Source organism: Pseudophryne corroboree, chromosome 4, assembly GCF_028390025.1.
Source record: "Pseudophryne corroboree isolate aPseCor3 chromosome 4, aPseCor3.hap2, whole genome shotgun sequence".
Classification (NCBI taxonomy): domain Eukaryota; kingdom Metazoa; phylum Chordata; class Amphibia; order Anura; family Myobatrachidae; genus Pseudophryne; species Pseudophryne corroboree.
In genome coordinates, this window is record NC_086447.1 from 130,344,516 (window position 1) to 130,365,822 (window position 21,307).

Consider the following 21,307-nt stretch of genomic DNA (forward strand, 5'->3'; position numbering starts at 1 on the left):
GGGATCCACTTGCGAGTGAGCCCACTGCGCGTTGAAATTCTTGAGACGGGCCCCCACCAAGTCTGAGTCTGCTTGTAAAGCCCCAGCGTCATGCTGAAGACTTGGCAGAAGCAGGGGAAGGCTTCTGATCCTGGGAAGCGGCTGCATGGTGCAGTCTTTTTCCCCTTCCTCTGCCCCGGGGCAGAAAGGAATGGCCTTTTGCTCGCTTGTATTTATGGGAACGAAAGGACTGAGTTTGAAAAGACGGTGTCTTTTTCTGTTGATGTGAAGTGACCTGGGGTAAGAAGGTGGACTTTCCAGCCGTTGCCGTGGCCACCAGGTCCGAAAGACCAGCCCCAAATAACTCCTCCCCTTTATACGGCAATACTTCCATATGTCGTTTGGAATCCGCATCCCCTGACCACTGACGCGTCCATAACGTTCTTCTGGCAGATGGACATAGCACTTACTCTTGATGCCAGGGTGCAAATATCCCTCTGTGCATCACGCATATATAGTAATGCATCCTTCAAATGCTCTATAGTTAACAATATATTGTCCCTATCCAGGGTATCAATATTTTCAGTCAGGGAATCCGACCACGCGACTCCAGCACTGCACATCCAGGCTGAAGCGATTGCTGGTCGCAGTATAACACCAGTATGTGTGTATATACTTTTTAGGATATTTTCCAGCCTTCTATCAGCTGGTTCTTTGAGGGTGGCCGTATCAGGAGACGGTAACGCTACTTTTTTAGATAAACGTGTGAGCGCCTTATCTACCCTAGGGGGTGTTTCCCAACGTGTCCTAACCTCTGATGGGAAAGGATATAGTGCCAATAATTTATTAGAAATTAGCAGTTTTTTGTCGGGAGAAACCCACGCTTTATCACATACCTCATTCAATTCATCTGACTCAGGAAAAACTATTGGTAGTTTTTTCACCCCCCACATAATACCCTTCTTAGTGGTATTTGTAGTGTCAGAAATGTGCAATGCTTCCTTCATTGCCGTGATCATGTAACGTGTGGCCCTACTGGACATTACGTTCGACTCATCACCGTCGACACTAGACTCAGTATCTGTGTCTGGGTCTGTGTCGACCCACTGAGGTAACGGGCGTTTTAGGGCCCCTGACGGTGTCTGAGACGCCTGGACAGGCACTAATTGATTTGCCGGCTGTCTCATGTCGTCAACAGTTTTTTGCAAAGTGTTGACATTATCACTTAATTGTTTGAACACGATCATCCAGTCAGGTGTCGACTCCCTAGGGGGTGACATCACTAACGCAGGCAATTGCTCCGCCTCCACATCATTTTCCTCCTCATACATGTCGACACACACGTACCGACACACAGCACACACACCGGGAATGCTCTGATAGAGGACAGGACCCCACGAGCCCTTTGGAGAGACAGAGGGAGAGTCTGCCAGCACACACCCAGCGCTATATATATATACAGGGATAACCTTATATAAGTGTTATTCCCTTATAGCTGCTGTTTATATTGTCATTTGCTGCCAATAGTGCCCCCCCTTCTCTTTTTTACCCTGATTCTGAAGCAGGACTGCAGGGGAGAGTCAGGGAGCCGTCCTTCCAGCGGAACTGTGAGGGAAAATGGCGCTTGTGTGCTGAGGAGATAGGCTCCGCCCCTTCACGACGTCCTTATCTCCCGCTCTTTTGTGTAAAAATGGCAGGGGTTAAAAAACATCCATATAGCCCAGGAGCTATATGTGATGTATTCTTTTGCCACCTAAGGTATTATCATTTATATTGCGTCTCAGGGCGCTCCCCCCCAAGCGCCCTGCACCCTCAGTGACCGGAGTGTGAAGTGTGCTGAGAGCAATGGCGCACAGCTGCGGTGCTGTGCGCTACCTTAGTCTGAAGACAGGATTGTCTTCTGCCGCCGATTTCACCGGACCTCTTCGTCTCTTCTGGCTCTGTAAGGGGGACGGCGGCGCGGCTCCGGTGACCCATCCAGGCTGTACCTGTGATCGTCCCTCTGGAGCTAATGTCCAGTAGCCTAAGAAGCCCAATCCACTCTGCACGCAGGTGAGTTCGCTTCTTCTCCCCTTAGTCCCACGATGCAGTGAGCCTGTTGCCAGCAGGACTCACTGAAAATAAAAAACCTAAATTAAACTTTTATTCTAAGCAGCTCAGGAGAGCCACCTAGCCTGCACCCTTCTCGTTCGGGCACAAAAATCTAACTGAGGCTTGGAGGAGGGTCATAGGGGGAGGAGCCAGTGCACACCACCTGATCCTAAAGCTTTTATTCTTGTGCCCTGTCTCCTGCGGAGCCGCTATCCCCCATGGTCCTTACGGAGTCCCAGCATCCACTAGGACGTCAGAGAAATTATTATTAACCTTTATTTATATGGCGCCACACGGGATCCGCAGCGCCCAATTACATAAACAAATAAGTAAGGTCAAGACAACGTAGGACAAGTACAGGGCATATAAACATATCTGCATCAGAGGACGACACTGAAAGTATCAGGGTGGCAGAAAAAAATGGTGCCAATTCTTTAAGAGGAAATGATAGGCGCTCTCTCTGAAAACTTGTACTTACTGAGGTGAAGTTATCATGGTGCTCACTCCATTACAGAGACTGTACACCTTTGCACAGACCATGCTCACATGACCACAAGAGGGACTGGTACCGTTACCATACAGCAGCCACACACATAGGGCAGTAGAGAGCCGGGCTGGGCCCAGGCACTTTTCAGGGGGCGTGGCCTGATCAAGGAGGCGTGGTCATATACCCTTAGAAAAAAATACTGAAAAATTGCATTTTAAACACCTCCATGGCCACACTGCAGCCCAGCACACAGCAGTGTGTGTTGGGCTGAAGAGAAGAGCTGCAGCTGCTGCTGCCGCCATGTAAGGGGAAGGGGGCCCGAGCCCCACTGGACCCTCACTGGGCCCCTCCATCAGCCCTGTGCCCGGGTAATTTGTACCATCCCCCCCCCTCCCTCTCTCGGCACCACTGCACACACGGTCATCACTAACAGGAGACAGCAGACAGTGAACACAAAATCATGTCCAGTACTTCTATAGTGAAAGCAGCTTCTGATTGGACAGAAGATAATGTTAATTTAATCAAAACCACAATCCTTACACACCACCACCCTTACTACATGGAAAACTAAAACAAGTCGGGTCCAGTGGCAACAGCTCTCTCATCTGTCCACACACTGGAGCGGTGGATTGTAACCTGGCACCAGTGGGAAACCAAGAGGCAGAAAACAGAAAGCAATAGAACCCATGAGGAAGTCACTAATGCTCTTAAACCCCAGAAACCTTTTAAAGCTCCAGGCCCGGATGGTCTCCTTTTTTCCTATGACAAAACGTTCCAGGGCCCTCTTGTCCCCCACCTCATGGCCACTTTTAACCAAGTTCTCAAATCTCCGACCTCTTAGTTATCACTAGGCCCATCTGGGGCTCTCACCACCCTCGTCCCCTCCAACCCTACCCCCCCTTCTGTTTGCCCTTATTTTGGGCTTCATTCTGCTCCACAGTCTCCAAAATTTCACTTGAGGACTTCATTGGTTATCCCTTTTGCTTAATGTGATAGCCCTTGATTTGCCTGTTATACCTCATGTTCGTTCCATTTTTATTGCATATCATCTTTCTTATGTTATGGATTTCTCTTTATTTTCTGTATCTACCTTTATGCTTTCAATAAAATATTCCGTAAAAAAAAAAAAAAGGTAGACAGCAATAGAAGACTATGGGCCGAATTCAGATCTGATCGCAGGGCTGCGTTTTTTGCTGTCCTGTGATCAGATAGTCGCCGCCTACAAGGGTGGTGTAAATTTGCTGTGCAGGTGTGCGATCCCATGTGTAGCTGAGCTGCATCCACTTTGTGCAGTCTGTGCGCAGCCCAGGACTTACTCCTCCAGTGCGATGAGAACAGGCTGATCGGGGTCGGAGCTGACATCAGACACCCTCCCTGAAAACACTTGGGAACGCCTGCATTTTTCTGGACACTCCAAGTAAATGCTCAGTTGCCACCCACAAACGGCCTCTTCCTGTCACCTTGCGAGCGCCCGTGCGATCGGATTTTTCACACCTTCCCGTCGCTGACCGGCGACGCCCGTTGTTGATGTCTGACGCGCGTGCGCATTGCAGTGCATACGCAGTTAGAATCTGATCGGCAATCAGATGTGAATTACCCCCTATATAGCAAGCCTATACGGCCTATACAGCAGCAGCATTACTTAGTTCTAAAATTGAAATACAGGTGATTTATTCAGAGGAAGAGAAAGAAAAATGGTGACTTCTAAAATAATGCAAACAGCTAATCTTGTGAGAACATCAAGAGAATATATTCACAAGCAATGTGCAAACACTTGCTTACATTTTTTTTTTCTTCATTCAGTGACATCCAAAAGGGCGCGTTCTCTGATTAGAGGGCGACTCAAAACATTTAATGTACCAAGCCCCTTAAAAGACTTCAATTTAATGGGTGGCCAGGCTACATAGGGCTGCACTGTAGGAAAATCGCAGTGTGGAACTTTGCAGAGACATTTTTTTTACTCATTCTTTCTAACATCTGCATTTCCAGTTGGACTGTAATCCCATGGACAGCGCAGACAGACAATTGGTGCATTTGCAGAAATAGAAAAGTTTTGCATGGCTACTAGATTGAACCTTTGTAAATGACTTAAGGCTAAAAGATATTAACATGTATAGTTTGGAGGAGAGAAGGGAAAGGGGGGACATGATAGAAACTTGCAAATATATCCAGGGACTTAAAAAAGTTCAGGAGGGAAACATTCTTCAAAGGAAGAGAAGTATTAGAACTCGAGGACATACACGGAGACTGGAGGGAGGGAGGTTCAGGGGAAATTTAAGGAAAAATTACTTCACAGAAAGGGTAGTGGATAAGTGGAATAGCCTCCCATCAGAGGTGGTAGAGGCTAAGACTGTAGAGCAATTTCAACATGCTTGGGATAGGCATATGAAGATCCTTACAAAGAATTAAGATTCAAAAAGGGTTGAGATTGCCTAAAGGATTAAAAAAATAAAAAAATAAAAGGGACAGACTAGATGGGCCAAGTGGTTCTTATCGGCCATCAAATTCTATGTTTCTATGACCTGATATGGGGAATGTTGCGTTTACCTACCCGCATAAAGTCAGAATGTGTTTGTCAGAAACACTAAGCCTATAAAAGAGGTGACTGAAGTGATATCTAATTCCCCTGTAAGGGTGATATATTCTTATGGCTGGCATCAGTGCGACTACCCACATCCACTTTGGTGATGTGGTAAGAGATGGCCATCTTGGTAGTGGTGGTTTATATTAGCAAGGTATAACCTCTCCGTTCCACAGATATGGTGATACTATGTAGAGATTCCATTCTGACCCTAAAGATGTGAACATATTACTTGAAATAAAAAAAACCTGTACTTATAGTCCACAAAGCAATACACAATCTATCTTTATAGGGCATCAGAAAATAGGATTTTAATTACCTACGGGTAAATCCTTTTCTCGTAGTCCATAGAGGATGCTGGGGTCCACATTAGTACCATGGGGTATAGATGGGTCCATTAGGTGCTATTGGCACTTTAAGAGTTTGAGAGTGTGGGCTGGCTCCTCCCTCTTTGCCCCTCTTACCAGACTGAGTCTAGAAACTGTGCCCGAGGAGATGGACATCTTCGAGAGAAGGATTTAACACAGATAGTGGCGAGATTCATACCAGCTCACACTCAGAAGGCAAACCAAGCTAACAAGCTTGGAAACTCAGCAACCACTGAAACAGTACTTACCAAGTAACAATGCAGTACTTAACGAAAAACAAATTTATACTGAACCAGAAAACCACTGCAGAAAAACGAAGCGCTGAGCGGGCGCCCAGCATCCTCTACGGATTACGAGAAAAGGATTTACCGGTAGGTAATTAAAATCCTAATTTTCTCTTACGTCCTAGAGGATGCTGGGGTCCACATTAGTACCATGGGGATGTACCAAAGCTCCCAGAACGGGAGGGAGAACGCGGAGGCTCCTGCAGAACTGATTAACCAAACTTAAGGTCCTCAGAGACCAAAGTATCGTACTTGTAGAACTTTGCGAACGTGTTCAACCCTGACTGAGACACCCCGGGCAGCCGCCCAGGAAGAACCCACCTCACGAGTAGAGTGGGCCTTAACAGACGTAGGACACGGCAAGCCTGCCGTAGAATATGCATGTTGGATAGTAAACCTGATCCAGCGAGAGATCGTCTGCTTAGAAGCAGGACACCCAATTTTCTTGGGATCAGACAGGACAAATAGAGAGTCCGATTTTCTGTGATGAGCAGTCCTCCTCACATAGATTTTTAGAGCCCTTACAACATCTAAGGACTTTGATGAAATTGAGGAGTCAGTCTCAACTGGCACACAATAGGTTAGTTGATATGAAATACCGATAACCTTCGGAAGAAACTGCTGACGTGTCCGAAGCTCAGCTCTATCTTCATGGAAGATCAAGTATGGGCTTTTATATGACAAAGCCCTCAACTCCGACACACGTCTAGCAGAAGCTAAGGCCAAGTGACAGCCTTCCACGTTGGAAACTTGACCTCAACCTCCTGTAGAGGCTCAAACCAGTCCGACTGGAGGAACTGCAACACCACGTTAAGATCTCAAGGCGCCGTAGGCGGTACAAAGGGAAGTTGGATGTGCAGAACTCCCTTCAAAAAAGTCTGAACCTCAGGGAGGGCAGCCAACTGTTTCTGGAAGTAAATGGATAGGGCCGAAATTTGGACCTTTTGGGATCCTAACCTCAGGCCCATATCCACACCTGCTTACAGGAAGAGGAGAAAACGTCCCAGTTGAAACTCCATTGTAGGAAACTTCTTGGACTCACACCAAGATACATATTTTTTCCAAATACGATGGTAATGTTTAGACGTAACTCCTTTCCTAGCCTGTATCAGGGTAGGAATAACCTTGTTCAGAATATCTAGTATCTGGCGTTCAACCTCCATGCCGTCAAACGTAGCCGTGGTAAGTCTTGATAGGCGAACAGCCCCTGCTGCAGCAGGTCCTCCCGAAGAGGAAGAGGCCTTGGCTCTTCTAGCAGTAGATCCAGAAGATCCGCGTACCAAGACCTTCTTGGCCAGTCTGGAGCAATGAGGATCGCTTGAACCCCTGTTCTCCTTATGAGCTTTAGCACTCTTGGAATGAGTGGGAGTGGTGGAAACATGTACACCGACTGGAATACCCACGAAGTCAGTAGGGCATCCACCGCCACGGCTTGCAGGTCCCTCGACCTGGAACAATATTGTCGAAGCTTCTTGTTGAGACGAGAGGCCATCATGTCTATTTGGGGTACACCCCAAAGATCTGTTACCTCCTTGAACACCTCCGGAAGGAGACCCCACTCCCCTGGATGGAGATCGTGTCTGCTGAGGAAGTCCGCTTCCCAGTTGTCTACTCCCAGAATGAAGATTGCTGACAGCGACAACGCGTGTTTTTATTCCCAGAAGATGATTCTTGTTACCTCAGACATTGCAGCTCTGCTCTTCGTTCCGCCCTGTCGGTTTATGTAAGCCACTTGCGTTACATTGTCCGACTGCACTCTTTCTGCGAGGTACACTGGGCTCCACAGGGAATGACATTGGGGTGTAGAGTAGGATCTTGATCCGAGGCACCAACAGGCTAAAAGCTTTGACCTTCTTCCCAGAATGCATAGCAACGCCTCCTCTATAACCCCGCCTCCGTGCACAGGAGCTCAGTTTTTGTTAACCAGTCCAATGCAGTAGCAGGTAAGAGAGACGACAACCGTTAGTAGCCACATACACCACATTCTCACAACAGGAGAAAGTGTCAGCGGCTAATGCCATACCAACCCAAAGAAGCTAAGTGCGTCAGGGTGGGCGCCCTGTGGAGCCCAGTGTACCTCGCAGAAAGAGATTTAACAACGGTAAATTCTTACCATAAATCTCGTTTTCTGCTGCGGGGTACACTGGGCTCCACAGGGAATGACATTGGGGATGTCCTAAATCGATGAGGGGGACGATTTCTGAAGGATATGGCGTAACCTCGAGTGACGACTTCCCGTACCCAGGCATCAGAAGTGGTCTTCAACCATTCCTGGGTAAACACTCGGCCCCCCACTCTGGGATCCTGCATGCAGCAGGCTTGTCAGTTTTGGAAGCTGGCTGACGGGCAGCCCAGGCCCGTTTAGGTTTGGGCTTAGTGGGTTTGGAAGTGCGAGCCTGTTTCGGGTACGCCTGACCCCTTGCTTTTCCAGGGAGGACGAAAGGAGCGAAAGGAAGTACTCTTAGCCTTCGGAAGCGAAGGAGCTGCACTAGGTAGACACGCTGTTTTAGCAGAAGCTAAGTCAGCCACTATCTTGTTGAGGTCCTCTACAAAAAGAATGTAAGGGGAGCACATCCAGGGTTTTCTTAGAATCCAGATCCACAGACCAGGATCGTAGCCAAAGAATCCTGCGAGCCAGAATGGACGTAGTAGAAGCCCTGGCCGCCAGAATACCGCATCAGAAGCCACCTCCTAAATGTAATGAGAAGCTGTGACAATATACGATAGACATTGTCTAGCATGATCAGAGAAGTTGGAAGGCAGATCCGCTTCCACCTCCCGAGCCCACGCTTCAATAGCCTCTGCAGCCCATGTCGCTGCAATAGTGGGCCGATGCACAGCACCTGCCAGGGTGTAAATCGCCTTTCAGCAACCCTCCACATCTCCACATGCTTATCCGTCGGTTCTGTGAGACATGAAGGTAGTTACAGGCAGAGCTGTTTCACAATTCTTACTGAGCTCTGCAGCGAGGGGATAGCGAGTCAGCATCTTCTTGTGAGGTGTGAATTTCTTTCCTGGATTTTCCCAGGATTCCTGACGAATGTCAACTAAAACCCCTTTCCCACTGCCAATGCCGGATCCCACCCGGGAATTGGTAACGGGTCCTTCCCGGGTGGGATCCGGCATTGGGCGCTGCTGCAGGCTTCCCCAGCCCGGCAATATGCCGGGCGGGTTGCCATAGTAGCGGGGGGCGGAGCCTGCGGCGGCGCTGGGGGATGAGCTCATCTCCGCGCCGCCTCTCCCTGCTGTAGTAAACGGGTCCCGGGACGCATCGACCCGGGAGCCCGTTTACGCAACCACTGACCCGGTATTCAACCCAGGTATAACACTGCTTTATTTGAATTGTCGGGTCAGGCGACCCGCGATTTTGGCTATGCCCCTTTCACACCGCACACCGACCCATGTCGACCGGCCAATTTGCTGGCTCGATACCATGCTATTTGTGCAGTGTGAAAGGAGTATAAATGGTCAGAATGAGGTAAAACTTGTTGAGCTACTTTCTGATGTTTAAACCTATCCGGCTTCTTAGGAGCAGCGTCAGGTTCTGGGTCATCAGTAATTTGAAGAATTAGCTTGATAGCCTCCAAAAAGTCAGGAACATCTACCTGTGAGACAGATTCCCCATCAGAAGTATCTGGATCAGTGTCTGTGGGGTCAGTATATACGCCATCCTCATCAGATGAGGTGTCTGGGATGTGGGTGGATTGTGAGGAAGTAATGGCCCGCTTAGAGGACCCCTTGGTTTTAGGCGGGCGAGGGTTAGATTTGTGTTTGGTCAGTGATTTGTTCAATTGCTGTAACTGATTGGACAGGTGATCTGCACATGGTGGATTAACCGCAGGGACCATAAGCGGTTGTACCGGCACAGGTTCCCATAGGGGGCGTAAGTTTAGTTACTAGCGTACCTAACAACGTGGAGAAAGTAGCCAAAGGTGGGTCATTTTGAACCCCCGTTGCTACGGTCCCACTGGGGGGTAAGGAACCCCCAAAACCTGAACCCTCTGCTGCTAAGTTTTCCTCCAACGTGTCTGCAGCATCACCACCACGCAATGTGGGATCAGCCCCAGCTCCGTTGCCCCTTGTAGCTCACATATCTGAAAGCTCAATTCAAGGCAACCCAGTACAATATCAGCAGCTAAATACCAGACAAGAACCCCCTGTGTAGTGTATCAGCACAAACAGAGGATTCAAGAGGTATACGGTGACTAAAAATCACAGAGAAAAAATAAGAATTTACTTACCGATAATTCTATTTCTCATAGTCCGTAGTGGATGCTTGGGACTCCGTAAGGACCATGGGGAATAGCGGCTCCGCAGGAGACTGGGCACAAAGTAAAAGCTTTAGGACTAGCTGGTGTGCACTGGCTCCTCCCCCTATGACCCTCCTCCAAGCCTCAGTTAGGATACTGTGCCCGGACGAGCGTACACAATAAGGAAGGATTTTGAATCCCGGGTAAGACTCATACCAGCCACACCAATCACACCGTACAACCTGTGATCTGAACCCAGTTAACAGCATGATAACAAAGGAGCCTCTGACAAGATGGCTCACAACAATAATAACCCGATTTTGTAACAATAACTATGTACAAGTATTGCAGACAATCCGCACTTGGGATGGGCGCCCAGCATCCACTACGGACTATGAGAAATAGAATTATCGGTAAGTAAATTCTTATTTTCTCTAACGTCCTAAGTGGATGCTGGGGACTCCGTAAGGACCATGGGGATTATACCAAAGCTCCCAAACGGGCGGGAGAGTGCGGATGACTCTGCAGCACCGAATGAGAGAACTCCAGGTCCTCCTCAGCCAGGGTATCAAATTTGTAGAATTTAGCAAACGTGTTTGCCCCTGACCAAGTAGCTGCTCGGCAAAGTTATAAAGCCGAGACCCCTCGGGCAGCCGCCCAAGATGAGCCCACTTTCCTTGTGGAATGGGCTTTTACAGATTTTGGCTGTGGCAGGCCTGCCACAGAATGTGCAAGCTGAATTGTACTACAAATCCAACGAGCAATAGTCTGCTTAGAAGCAGGAGCACCCAGCTTGTTGGGTGCATACAGGATAAACAGCGAGTCAGATTTTCTGACTCCAGCCGTCCTGGAAACATATATTTTCAGGGCCCTGACCACGTCCAGCAACTTGGAATCTTCCAAGTCCCTAGTAGCCGCAGGCACCACAATAGGCTGGTTCAAGTGAAATGCTGAAACCACCTTAGGGAGAAATTGAGGACGAGTCCTCAATTCTGCCCTGTCCGTATGGAAAATTAGGTAAGGGCTTTTATAAGATAAAGCTGCCAATTCTGAAACACGCCTGGCTGAAGCCAGGGCTAACAGCATTACCACTTTCCATGTGAGGTATTTTAAGTCCACAGTGGTGAGTGGTTCAAACCAATGTGATTTTAGGAATCCCAACACCACATTGAGATCCCAAGGTGCCACTGGAGGCACAAAAGGAGGCTGTATATGCAGTACCCCCTTGACAAACGTCTGAACTTCAGGAAGTGAAGCTAGTTCTTTTTGGAAGAAAATCGACAGGGCCGAAATTTGAACCTTAATGGACCCTAATTTTAGGCCCATAGACAGTCCTGTTTGCAGGAAATGCAGGAAACGACCCAGTTGAAATTCCTCTGTAGGGGCCTTCCTGGCCTCACACCACGCAACATATTTACGCCAGATACGGTGATAATGTTGCACGGTTACATCCTTCCTGGCTTTGATCAGGGTAGGGATGACTTCATCCGGAATGCCTTTGTCTTTCAGGATCCGGCGTTCAACCGCCATGCCGTCAAACGCAGCCGCGGTAAGTCTTGGAACAGACAGGGTCCCTGCTGGAGCAGGTCCCTTCTTAGAGGTAGAGGCCACGGGTCCTCCGTGAGCATCTCTTGAAGTTCCGGGTACCAAGTACTCCTTGGCCAATCCGGAGCCACGAGTATAGTTCTTACTCCTCTCCTTCTTATGATTCTCAGTACCTTGGGTATGAGAGGCAGAGGAGGGAACACATACACTGACTGGTACACCCACGGTGTTACCAGAGCGTCCACCGCTATTGCCTGAGGGTCCCTTGACCTGGCGCAATATCTGTCTAGTTTTTTGTTGAGGCGGGACGCCATCATGTCCACCTTTGGTTTTTCCCAACGGTTCACAATCATGTGGAAGACTTCTGGGTGAAGTCCCCACTCCCCCGGGTGAAGATCGTGTCTGCTGAGGAAGTCTGCTTCCCAGTTGTCCACTCCCGGAATGAACACTGCTGACAGTGCTATCACATGATTCTCCGCCCAGCGAAGAATCCTTGCCACTTCCATCATTGCCCTCCTGCTTCTTGTGCCGCCCTGTCTGTTTACGTGGGCGACTACCGTGATGTTGTCCGACTGGATCAACACCGGCTGACCTGAAGCAGAGGTCTTGCCTGACTTAGGGCATTGTAAATGGCCCTTAGTTCCAGGATATTTATGTGAAGTGACGTTTCCATGCTTGACCACAAGCCCTGGAAATTTCTTCCCTGTGTGACTGCTCCCCAGCCTCTCAGGCTGGCATCCGTGGTCACCAGGACCCAATCCTGAATGCCGAATCTGCGGCCCTCTAGGAGATGAGCACTCTGTAACCACCACAGGAGAGACACCCTTGTCCTTGGAGACAGGGTTATCCGCTGATGCATTTGAAGATGCGATCCGGACCATTTGTCCAGCAGATCCCACTGAAAAGTTCTTGCGTGGAATCTGCCGAATGGAATCGCTTCGTAAGAAGCCACCATCTTTCCCAGGACCCTTGTGCATTGATGTACTGACACTTGGCCTGGTCTTAGGAGGTTCCTGACTAGGTCGGATAACTCCTTGGCTTTCTCCTCCGGGAGAAACACCTTTTTCTGTACTGTGTCCAGAATCATCCCTAGGAACAGCAGACGTGTCGTCGGAATCAGCTGCGATTTTGGAATATTTAGAATCCATCCGTGCTGTCGTAGTACTACTTGAGATAGTGCTACTCCGACCTCTAACTGTTCTCTGGACCTTGCCCTTATCAGGAGATCGTCCAAGTAAGGGATAATTAAGACGCCTTTTCTTCGAAGAAGAATCATCGTTTCGGCCATTACCTTGGTAAAGACCCGGGGTGCCGTGGACAATCCAAACGGCAGCGTCTGAAACTGATAGTGACAGTTCTGTACCACAAACCTGAGGTACCCTTGGTGAGAAGGGCAAATTGGGACATGGAGGTAAGCATCCTTGATGTCCAGAGACACCATATAGTCCCCTTCTTCCAGGTTCGCTATCACTGCTCTGAGTGACTCCATCTTGAACTTGAACCTTTTTATGTAAGTGTTCAAGGATTTCAGATTTAAAATGGGTCTCACCGAGCCGTCCGGCTTCGGTACCACAAACAGCGTGGAATAATACCCCTTTCCCTGTTGTAGGAGGGGTACCTTGATTATCACCTGCTGGGAATACAGCTTGTGAATGGCTTCCAATACCGCCTCCCTGTCGGAGGGAGACGTTGGTAAAGCAGACTTCAGGAACCGGCGAGGGGGAGACGTCTCGAATTCCAATTTGTACCCTTGAGATACTACCTGCAGGATCCAGGGGTCCACTTGCGAGTGAGCCCACTGCGCGCTGAAATTCTTGAGACGGGCCCCCACCGTGCCTGAGTCCGCTTGTAAGGCCCCAGCGTCATGCTGAGGACTTGGCAGAAGCGGGGGAGGGCTTCTGTTCGTGGGAAGAGGCTGTCTGCTGCAGTCTTTTTTCCCCTTCCTCTGCCCCGGGGCAGATATGAGTGGCCTTTTGCCCGCTTGCCCTTATGGGGACGAAAGGACTGAGCCTGTAAAGACGGTATCTTTTTCTGCTGCGAGGTGACTTGGGGTAAAAAGGTGGATTTTCCAGCCGTTGCCGTGGCCACCAGGTCCGATAGACCGACCCCAAATAACTCCTCCCCTTTATACGGCAATACTTCCATATGCCGTTTGGAATCCGCATCCCCTGACCACTGTCGCGTCCATAATCCTCTTCTGGCAGAAATGGACATCGCACTTACTCTTGATGCCAGAGTGAAAATATCCCTCTGTGCATCTCGCATATATAGAAATGCATCCTTTAAATGCTCTATAGTCAATAATATATTGTCCCTGTCCAGGGTATCAATATTTTCAGTCAGGGAATCCGACCAAGCCACCCCAGCACTGCACATCCAGGCTGAGGCGATTGCTGGTCGCAGTATTATACCAGTATGTGTGTATATACTTTTAAGGATATTTTCCAGCTTCCTATCAGCTGGTTCCTTGAGGGCGGCCCTATCAGGGGACGGTAACGCCACTTGTTTTGATAAGCGTGTGAGCGCCTTATCTACGCTAGGGGGTGTTTCCCAACGCGCCCTAACCTCTGGCGGGAAAGGGTATAATGACAATAACTTTTTAGAAATTAGCAGTTTTTTATCGGGGGAAACCCACGCTTCATCACACACCTCATTTAATTCATCTGATTCGGGAAAAACTACGGGTAGTTTTTTCACACCCCACATAATACCCTTTTTTGTGGTACTTGTAGTATCAGAAATGTTCAAAACCTCCTTCATTGCCGTGATCATGTAACGTGTGGCCCTACTGGAAAATACGTTTGTTTCCTCACCGTCGACACTGGAGTCAGTGTCCGTGTCTGTATCGACCTGAGGTAACGGGCGCTTTAGAGCCCCTGACGGTGTTTGAGACGCCTGTACAGGTATTAACTGATTTGCCGGCTGTCTCATGTCGTCAACAGTCTTTTGTAAAGTGCTGACACTATCACGTAATTCTTTCCATAAGACCATCCAGTCAGGTGTCGACTCCCTAGGGGGTGACATCACTAACACAGGCAATTGCTCCGCCTCCACACCATTTTCCTCCTCATACATGTCGACACAACGTACCGACACACAGCACACACACAGGGAATGCTCTGATAGAGGACAGGACCCCACTAGCCCTTTGGGGAGACAGAGGGAGAGTTTGCCAGCACACACCAGAGCGCTATATATATATATATATATATACACAGGGATAACCTTATATAAGTGTTTTTCCCTAATATAGCTGCTGTATATATTTATATGCCAATTTAGTGCCCCCCCTCTCTTGTTTTACCCTGTTTCTGTAGTGCAGGACTGCAGGGGAGAGTCAGGGAGCCTTCCTCCAACGGAGCTGTGAGGAAAAAATGGCGCCAGTGTGCTGAGGAGATAGGCTCTGCCCCTTTTTCGGCGGCCTTTCTCCCGCTTTTTTATGTAAAAATAGGCAGGGGTTAAATACATCCATATAGCCCAGGAGCTATATGTGATGTATTTTTTGCCAAAAAGGTGTTTTTATTGCGTCTCAGGGCGCGCCCCCCCCCCAGCGCCCTGCACCCTCAGTGACCGGAGTGTGAAGTGTGCTGAGAGCAATGGCGCACAGCTGCAGTGCTGTGCGCTACCTTATTGAAGACAGGACGTCTTCTGCCGCCGATTTTCCGGACCTCTTCCGTCTTCTGGCTCTGTAAGGGGGACGGCGGCGCGGCTCTGGGACCCATCCATGGCTGGGCCTGTGATCGTCCCTCTGGAGCTAATGTCCAGTAGCCTAAGAAGCCCAATCCACTCTGCACGCAGGTGAGTTCGCTTCTTCTCCCCTTAGTCCCTCGGTGCAGTGAGCCTGTTGCCAGCAGGTCTCACTGAAAATAAAAAAACCTATTTAAACTTTTACTCTAAGCAGCTCAGGAGAGCCACCTAGATTGCACCCTTCTCGTTCGGGCACAAAATCTTAACTGAGGCTTGGAGGAGGGTCATAGGGGGAGGAGCCAGTGCACACCAGCTAGTCCTAAAGCTTTTACTTTGTGCCCAGTCTCCTGCGGAGCCGCTATTCCCCATGGTCCTTACGGAGTCCCCAGCATCCACTTAGGACGTTAGAGAAATACACAAAAAGCATATCCTGTGAAACACCTATATTAACTAATAAACCTGACGCGCTTAGCCCCCCTCAGGTTACAGAATATAGGGATAGCAATCTGAGTGAGATACACGAAATGGAAGTCACGCAGCAGCTATATGCACACACACATAGTCAAATTGTACAATGCAGAAATTATGACATGCAATAAAACTGCACTGGACTAGCAATACAAAACAAGACTAAGTATAGCTATACACTCAATAGATATATCAATGCACAGTAAAGACTGGATGTATATCATAGGGTACTTGTATCATATAACCCTGACTAGATGCACTGTTTCTTAACTAACACTGTCAGCAGACATGTAGAATACTTAAGTGTCCTGTAAAATGCACAGCGCTGACATGCAGGCGGCTTTACAGAGGAGGATTTGCCCAAACAGTCCCAGGATCAGCGCAGCTATGTGTAATGGCGCCCAAACGCTGACAGGGAGTGAGGGAGAGAGAGATGCAGCTCCAGGGCGTGAACATTTACTCTGTAGCACTGGGGCTGGGGGAGGGGCTACAGGTCAGAGCCTTATCCCCTTGCTGGACTTCACCACCGGGTACTGCGGGCCTTAGCAAACGGATTTTTGAGAGAATCCGACCTGTGTCCTTGCCCGGGTGGTCTAGTGGGGTCCCTGTACTGCCACAGTGTCCACCCACCGGAATACAGAGGACACATAAGGGGCTGCTGCAATGGTACAAGTTGGGGGGCGGGCTGTAATGACATCTGGGGGTGGGCTGAAGTGACACAAGGGGGAGCTGACTGGAGTGACACAGGAGGGTGCTGGCAGGAGTGACACATGGGGGAGTTGGCAGAAGTGACACAGGAGGGTGCTGGCTGGAGTGACACACCCCATTTTTGCATGCGCACCTCTGGTTCGATGTCAGCTCTTAGATGTACCTAACAAGATTTTTTTTGGCTCTGTCTCTGACTGGTTGGCCACCCCTGCCATAATGAGTGTACAAATGGTGATCTGTTTGGTGGTCATATGTACTGTATGTCTAAACTGGACACACATGAGAACATTGCCATGAGTCTGTCTGGAAGGGGGTTATTCACCTTCAGGGCAATTCAGTGGTCTGCAGCAGCTGCACACATCATGGATAATTACACCAGAGTAACATTGCTCTTTTTACTGCACACCCCTATAGTGATAAAGGGACCATTATTGTGCCTGTGAGGGGTTGTCGTTGGAGCATTTCCATGAAATTCTATGGGCACATCACTGCCCCCCTTTGGGTCACACCTATAGTCTCTTTATAACCCAATACTGTACAGGAGAAATACATAGCAAATGAAAAAGAACATGGACCATAACGATCACATTTACCAGGCCTAGATAACATCAGGGAAAACATGCACATATTAGAGTGTTTAGGGAACGTACCTCTATAAAGGTGTGGCAGGATTTGCAGTAGAATCTGCCTTCATCGTTGACACCCCAGGTAACTTCTGAACATTGTGGACATGGCTCTTTATAATGCCTCTAACAAAGACAGGGAAATGTGAGTACTGGACAGCCTTATAAAAAGGTATGGATAAACATTCAGGGCAGAAAAAACTGTTCATTTCACCAATGTACCCTTTTAAAAATGCCCTGGGCAAGGACTGAATATTTCATGTACACACTGTACCATCCACGCACCCTCTTAGTTTTTTTATTATTATGTTTATTTATTTGGCACCACAATGGTGGGATTCAGTTAACCACAGGACTTACCGCAGGGCTTTAGCTCTGGGGTAAAGGGCCCAAAGCTGTTCACGTGCTGACTGCGCTAACCCTGCTACTAGCCCTAAGTGTGCACTTAACTTTCTGCTCGCACCCTACTGAGGTGCGAACAGAAATAAGTACTTCTGCATACTGCAGGTGGTTAATGCAAAGCTCCAGGCACTTAACCTGAGAGCTATGGGTTACAGTGCGCTAGCCACTGGCTGACCATGGGAAATAATCGTTATGGTAGACTTACCGTTGATAAATGTATTTCTCCTAAGTCCACAGGATAACATTGGGATATGAGGTAGCGACAGCGGATTGGCACCAAACGGTCAAAGCTTTCGGCCTCCCAGAATGCAACGGGCCCGTCCCTATATCCCCACCTCATGGCTCAGGCAATTCAGTTATTCTCCAAAGCTCAAGACAGGAGCATCATAGAAAGCCCTAATCAGGCGAGAAGAACAAACATGCACACCCTTCAGTACACTAAGGAAGAGGTTAGTGTGTCCCTGTAGGTCCTGTGTACTTAGAAGAAATACAGTTATCAACGGTAAGTCTACCATAACGATTATTTCTTCTACAGGGTCCACAGGATAATATTGGGATGTCCCAAAGCAATTTAGTGGTGGGGACGCTCCTGATTGGACAGGAGAATCTTTCACCCGAATTCAGCATCCTGAGAAGCAAAGGTGTCAAAGGCAGAATGTCTAATGAATGTGTTAATGGTAGACCATGTGGCTGCCTTACATATCTGTTCTGCTGAAGCACCACATTGTGCTGTCCATGACGGACCTACCTTACGAGTAGAGTGAGCAGAGACATTAGCCGGAACAGGGAGATCAACTTGAGAATATGCTTCTGAAATAGTCATTCGAAGCCACCTCGCCAGTGTCTGCTTGTCAGCAGGCCATCCTCTCTTGTGAAATCCGTAGAGAATGAAGAGTGTGTCTGTTTTTCTAATAGCACTGGTACGATCCACGTAGATCCTTAAACACGGACTAGGTCCAACAATGCATCTCCTGCAGAAAGGTCCGGCCCTTGGAAGGCCGGGACTACAATTTCTTTGTTGAGGTGGAATTTAGACACCACCTTAGGAAGATACCCAGATTTGGTTCTGAGAACCGCTCTCTCTGGATTAAAAAAAAAAAAAAAAACAGAAAAAGGAGGGCGACGTAACAATGCCCCTAAATCTGAAACTCTTCTAGCTGAAGCAATAGCAAGTAGAGAGAGAACTTTAGCTGTCAACCATTTAAGATCCACTCATTTTAGTGGTTCAAATGGGGCAACTTGAAGGGCCTTTAGAACTAAACTTAAGTCCCAAGGCACTGTAGGAGGAACAAAAGGAGGTTGAATGTGCAGCATTCCATGGATTCAGGTCACTGCACCATTGAATATAGGCTTGCCATATTCGGTGATAAATGCGAGCTGAGGAAGGTTTCCTTGCTCTGAGCATTGTTTGAATTACCTATTGTGAGAATCCTCTTGCTTTCATGATGGAAGTCTCAAGAGCCACGCCGTCAAAGACAGTCGATTCAGGTGCTTGTGATAGCAAAAACCCTGAGGATCTGGACGTTGAGGGAGTAGTAATGGAACATCCATCGATAGCCCCTGCAGATCTGTGTACCAATGTCTTCTGAGCCAACCCGGAGCAATTAGTATCACGGCACCCCTTCCTTGTTTGCCTGAGTAACAGGGCGATTGGTGGAAACACATAGGCCAGACGAAAGTCCTATCTCACTGACAGGGCATCCACAAAGATCGTTTTGGGATCCTTTGTTCTTGACCCAAATCCGGGAACTTTGTTTTTCTGACAGGACGCCATGAGCTCTATCTTCGGTAACCCCCACTTGTCTACCAGAATTTGGAAGTATTCTGGGTGTAAAGCCCTTTAGTTTGCATGAATGGCTTGCCGACTGAGGAAATCCGCATCCCAGTTTAGGACTCCCGGAATGAACACTGCGGACAAGGCTGTATGATGAAGTTCTGCCCACTTTAATGTGTGACTTACCGCCTTCATTGCGTTTTGGCTGCGAGTTTCTCCCTGATGGTTGAGGTACGCTACTGCCGTTGCATTGTCCAAGCGGAGTTGGACTGGTTTCCCTTGAAAGATGTCCTTTGCCTGAATAAGTGATATATATATATATATATATATATATATATATATATATATATATATATATATATATATATGGCCCGAAGTTCCAATATATTTATTGGCAGGCAACTTTCTTCCTTGGTCCACTGCCCCTGGAAGAAACTACTTCCTGACGCCGCTCCCCAGCCCTGAAGGCTGGCATCTGTTGTCAGAATTTCCAAATCTGATATCCAAAAGGGTCTCCCTTTGTCCAGATGGGATGTCTGTAGCCACCAGGCTAATGACCCCCTCACTTTCAGAGAAAGGACCATAATCTGCGTTTTTATTGTCTGATGAAAACCATTCCATTTGGAAAGGATCAGAAGTTGCAGAGGCCTAGAGTGGAACGGAGCATACTCCACCATGTCGAATGTCGACACCATCAACCCCATCACACGCATTGCTGCGTGAATGGATACCTTTTGACTATGTACCAGCTCCTGAATCCTTGACTGAATTTTGGATATTTTGTTCACAGGTAAAATTACTCTCTGAAGACTCAATCCAACACCAGCTCCCAAGTGAGTCATCCGTTGTGACGGAAGCAGGGACAACCTTGCCCAATTTATGAGCCAACCGTATCTCTGCAAACACGCTATTGTCTGTCGCAGATGACTCTGAAGCAATTCCTGAGATTGTGCCAGTATAATAAATCGTCCAGGTATGGAAAAATCCTTATCCCCTGCTGACGGAGATAAAATGCCATTACCACCATAATTTTGGTGAACACTCTGGGAGCTGTGGCCAGACCAAATGGTAGGGCCTGAAATTGAAAATGTTGCTGGAGGATAGCAAACCTGAGATAGCGCTGATGGGACAGTGCTATAGGAACATGAAGGTAAGCATCCTGGATATCAAGGGATATCATAAAATCCTCCGGCTTCATGGCAAAAATAATGGAGCGTAAAATCTCCATATGTAACAGAGGCACCCAAATGTACTTGTTCAGCACTTTGAGATTGAGTATAGGCCGGAACGACCCATTTGGCTTCTGGACTAGAAACAGGTTGGAATAAAAACCTTATCCTCATTGTGCAGGAGGAACTGGAATTATCACTCCTGACTGAAGAAACTTCTGAACTGTCTCTTGCAAAGCCCGGGCCTTCATTTCCACTGAAGACGGGCTGATACAAAAAAAACTAAAAACTTTGAGGAGGGTGCTTCTTGAAAGCAAACGCATAGTCGTGAGATACTACTACTTGCACCCAGGCATCTGTGGTAGACTGCTGCCAGATCTGTGCAAACTGAAGTAGTGGGCCTCCCACCCTGGGGTCCTGCAGGTGGAGGCCCGCACCATCAAACTGATGGCTTATCTTCTGATTTGGAAGCTTGCCCTCTGGTAGCCCAATGCTTTTTAGTCTTACCAGACTTGTCAGATTGAGACTGTTTGCCATAACCCTTTCCTTTTGCTTTGCCTTGAGTCCGAAAGGCTGGAAATCTATGCTTTGATTTGTGTGTGGAAGGAAACTTCACTTCCTTGGAGCCTGCTTCTGACTCCAAAATACTGTTTTATTCTTTACCAAAAAGAATATCTCCAGTAAAAGGCAATGACTCCAGAACCTTCTTGGATTCTGAGTCAGCTTTCCATGTACGTAGCCAAACCACTCTGCGAGCTGCTACTGCTGAGGCTGATGCCTGAGAGGCAATTGTACCCAGCTCCAAGGCTGCTTCTTCCATAAAAATAGCTGCCTATTTGATATGTGCAATATGGAATTTTTGCTCTCTAGATGCCATTGTAAGGTCATCCT

At 48.2% G+C, this 21,307-nt stretch overlaps 1 protein-coding gene across 2 annotated transcripts in view; it reads right to left on the minus strand.

Annotated features, from left to right (window-relative positions):
* TAF1B (TATA-box binding protein associated factor, RNA polymerase I subunit B) overlaps positions 1-21,307 on the minus strand; it is a 316,001-nt gene that overhangs the window by 287,586 nt on the left and 7,108 nt on the right. For both annotated transcript variants that reach the window (XM_063915434.1, XM_063915433.1), the window contains exon 2: positions 17,099-17,197. In XM_063915434.1, coding sequence (XP_063771504.1) covers positions 17,099-17,197 — 99 coding nt within the window. The remainder of the gene's footprint in view (positions 1-17,098; positions 17,198-21,307) is intronic.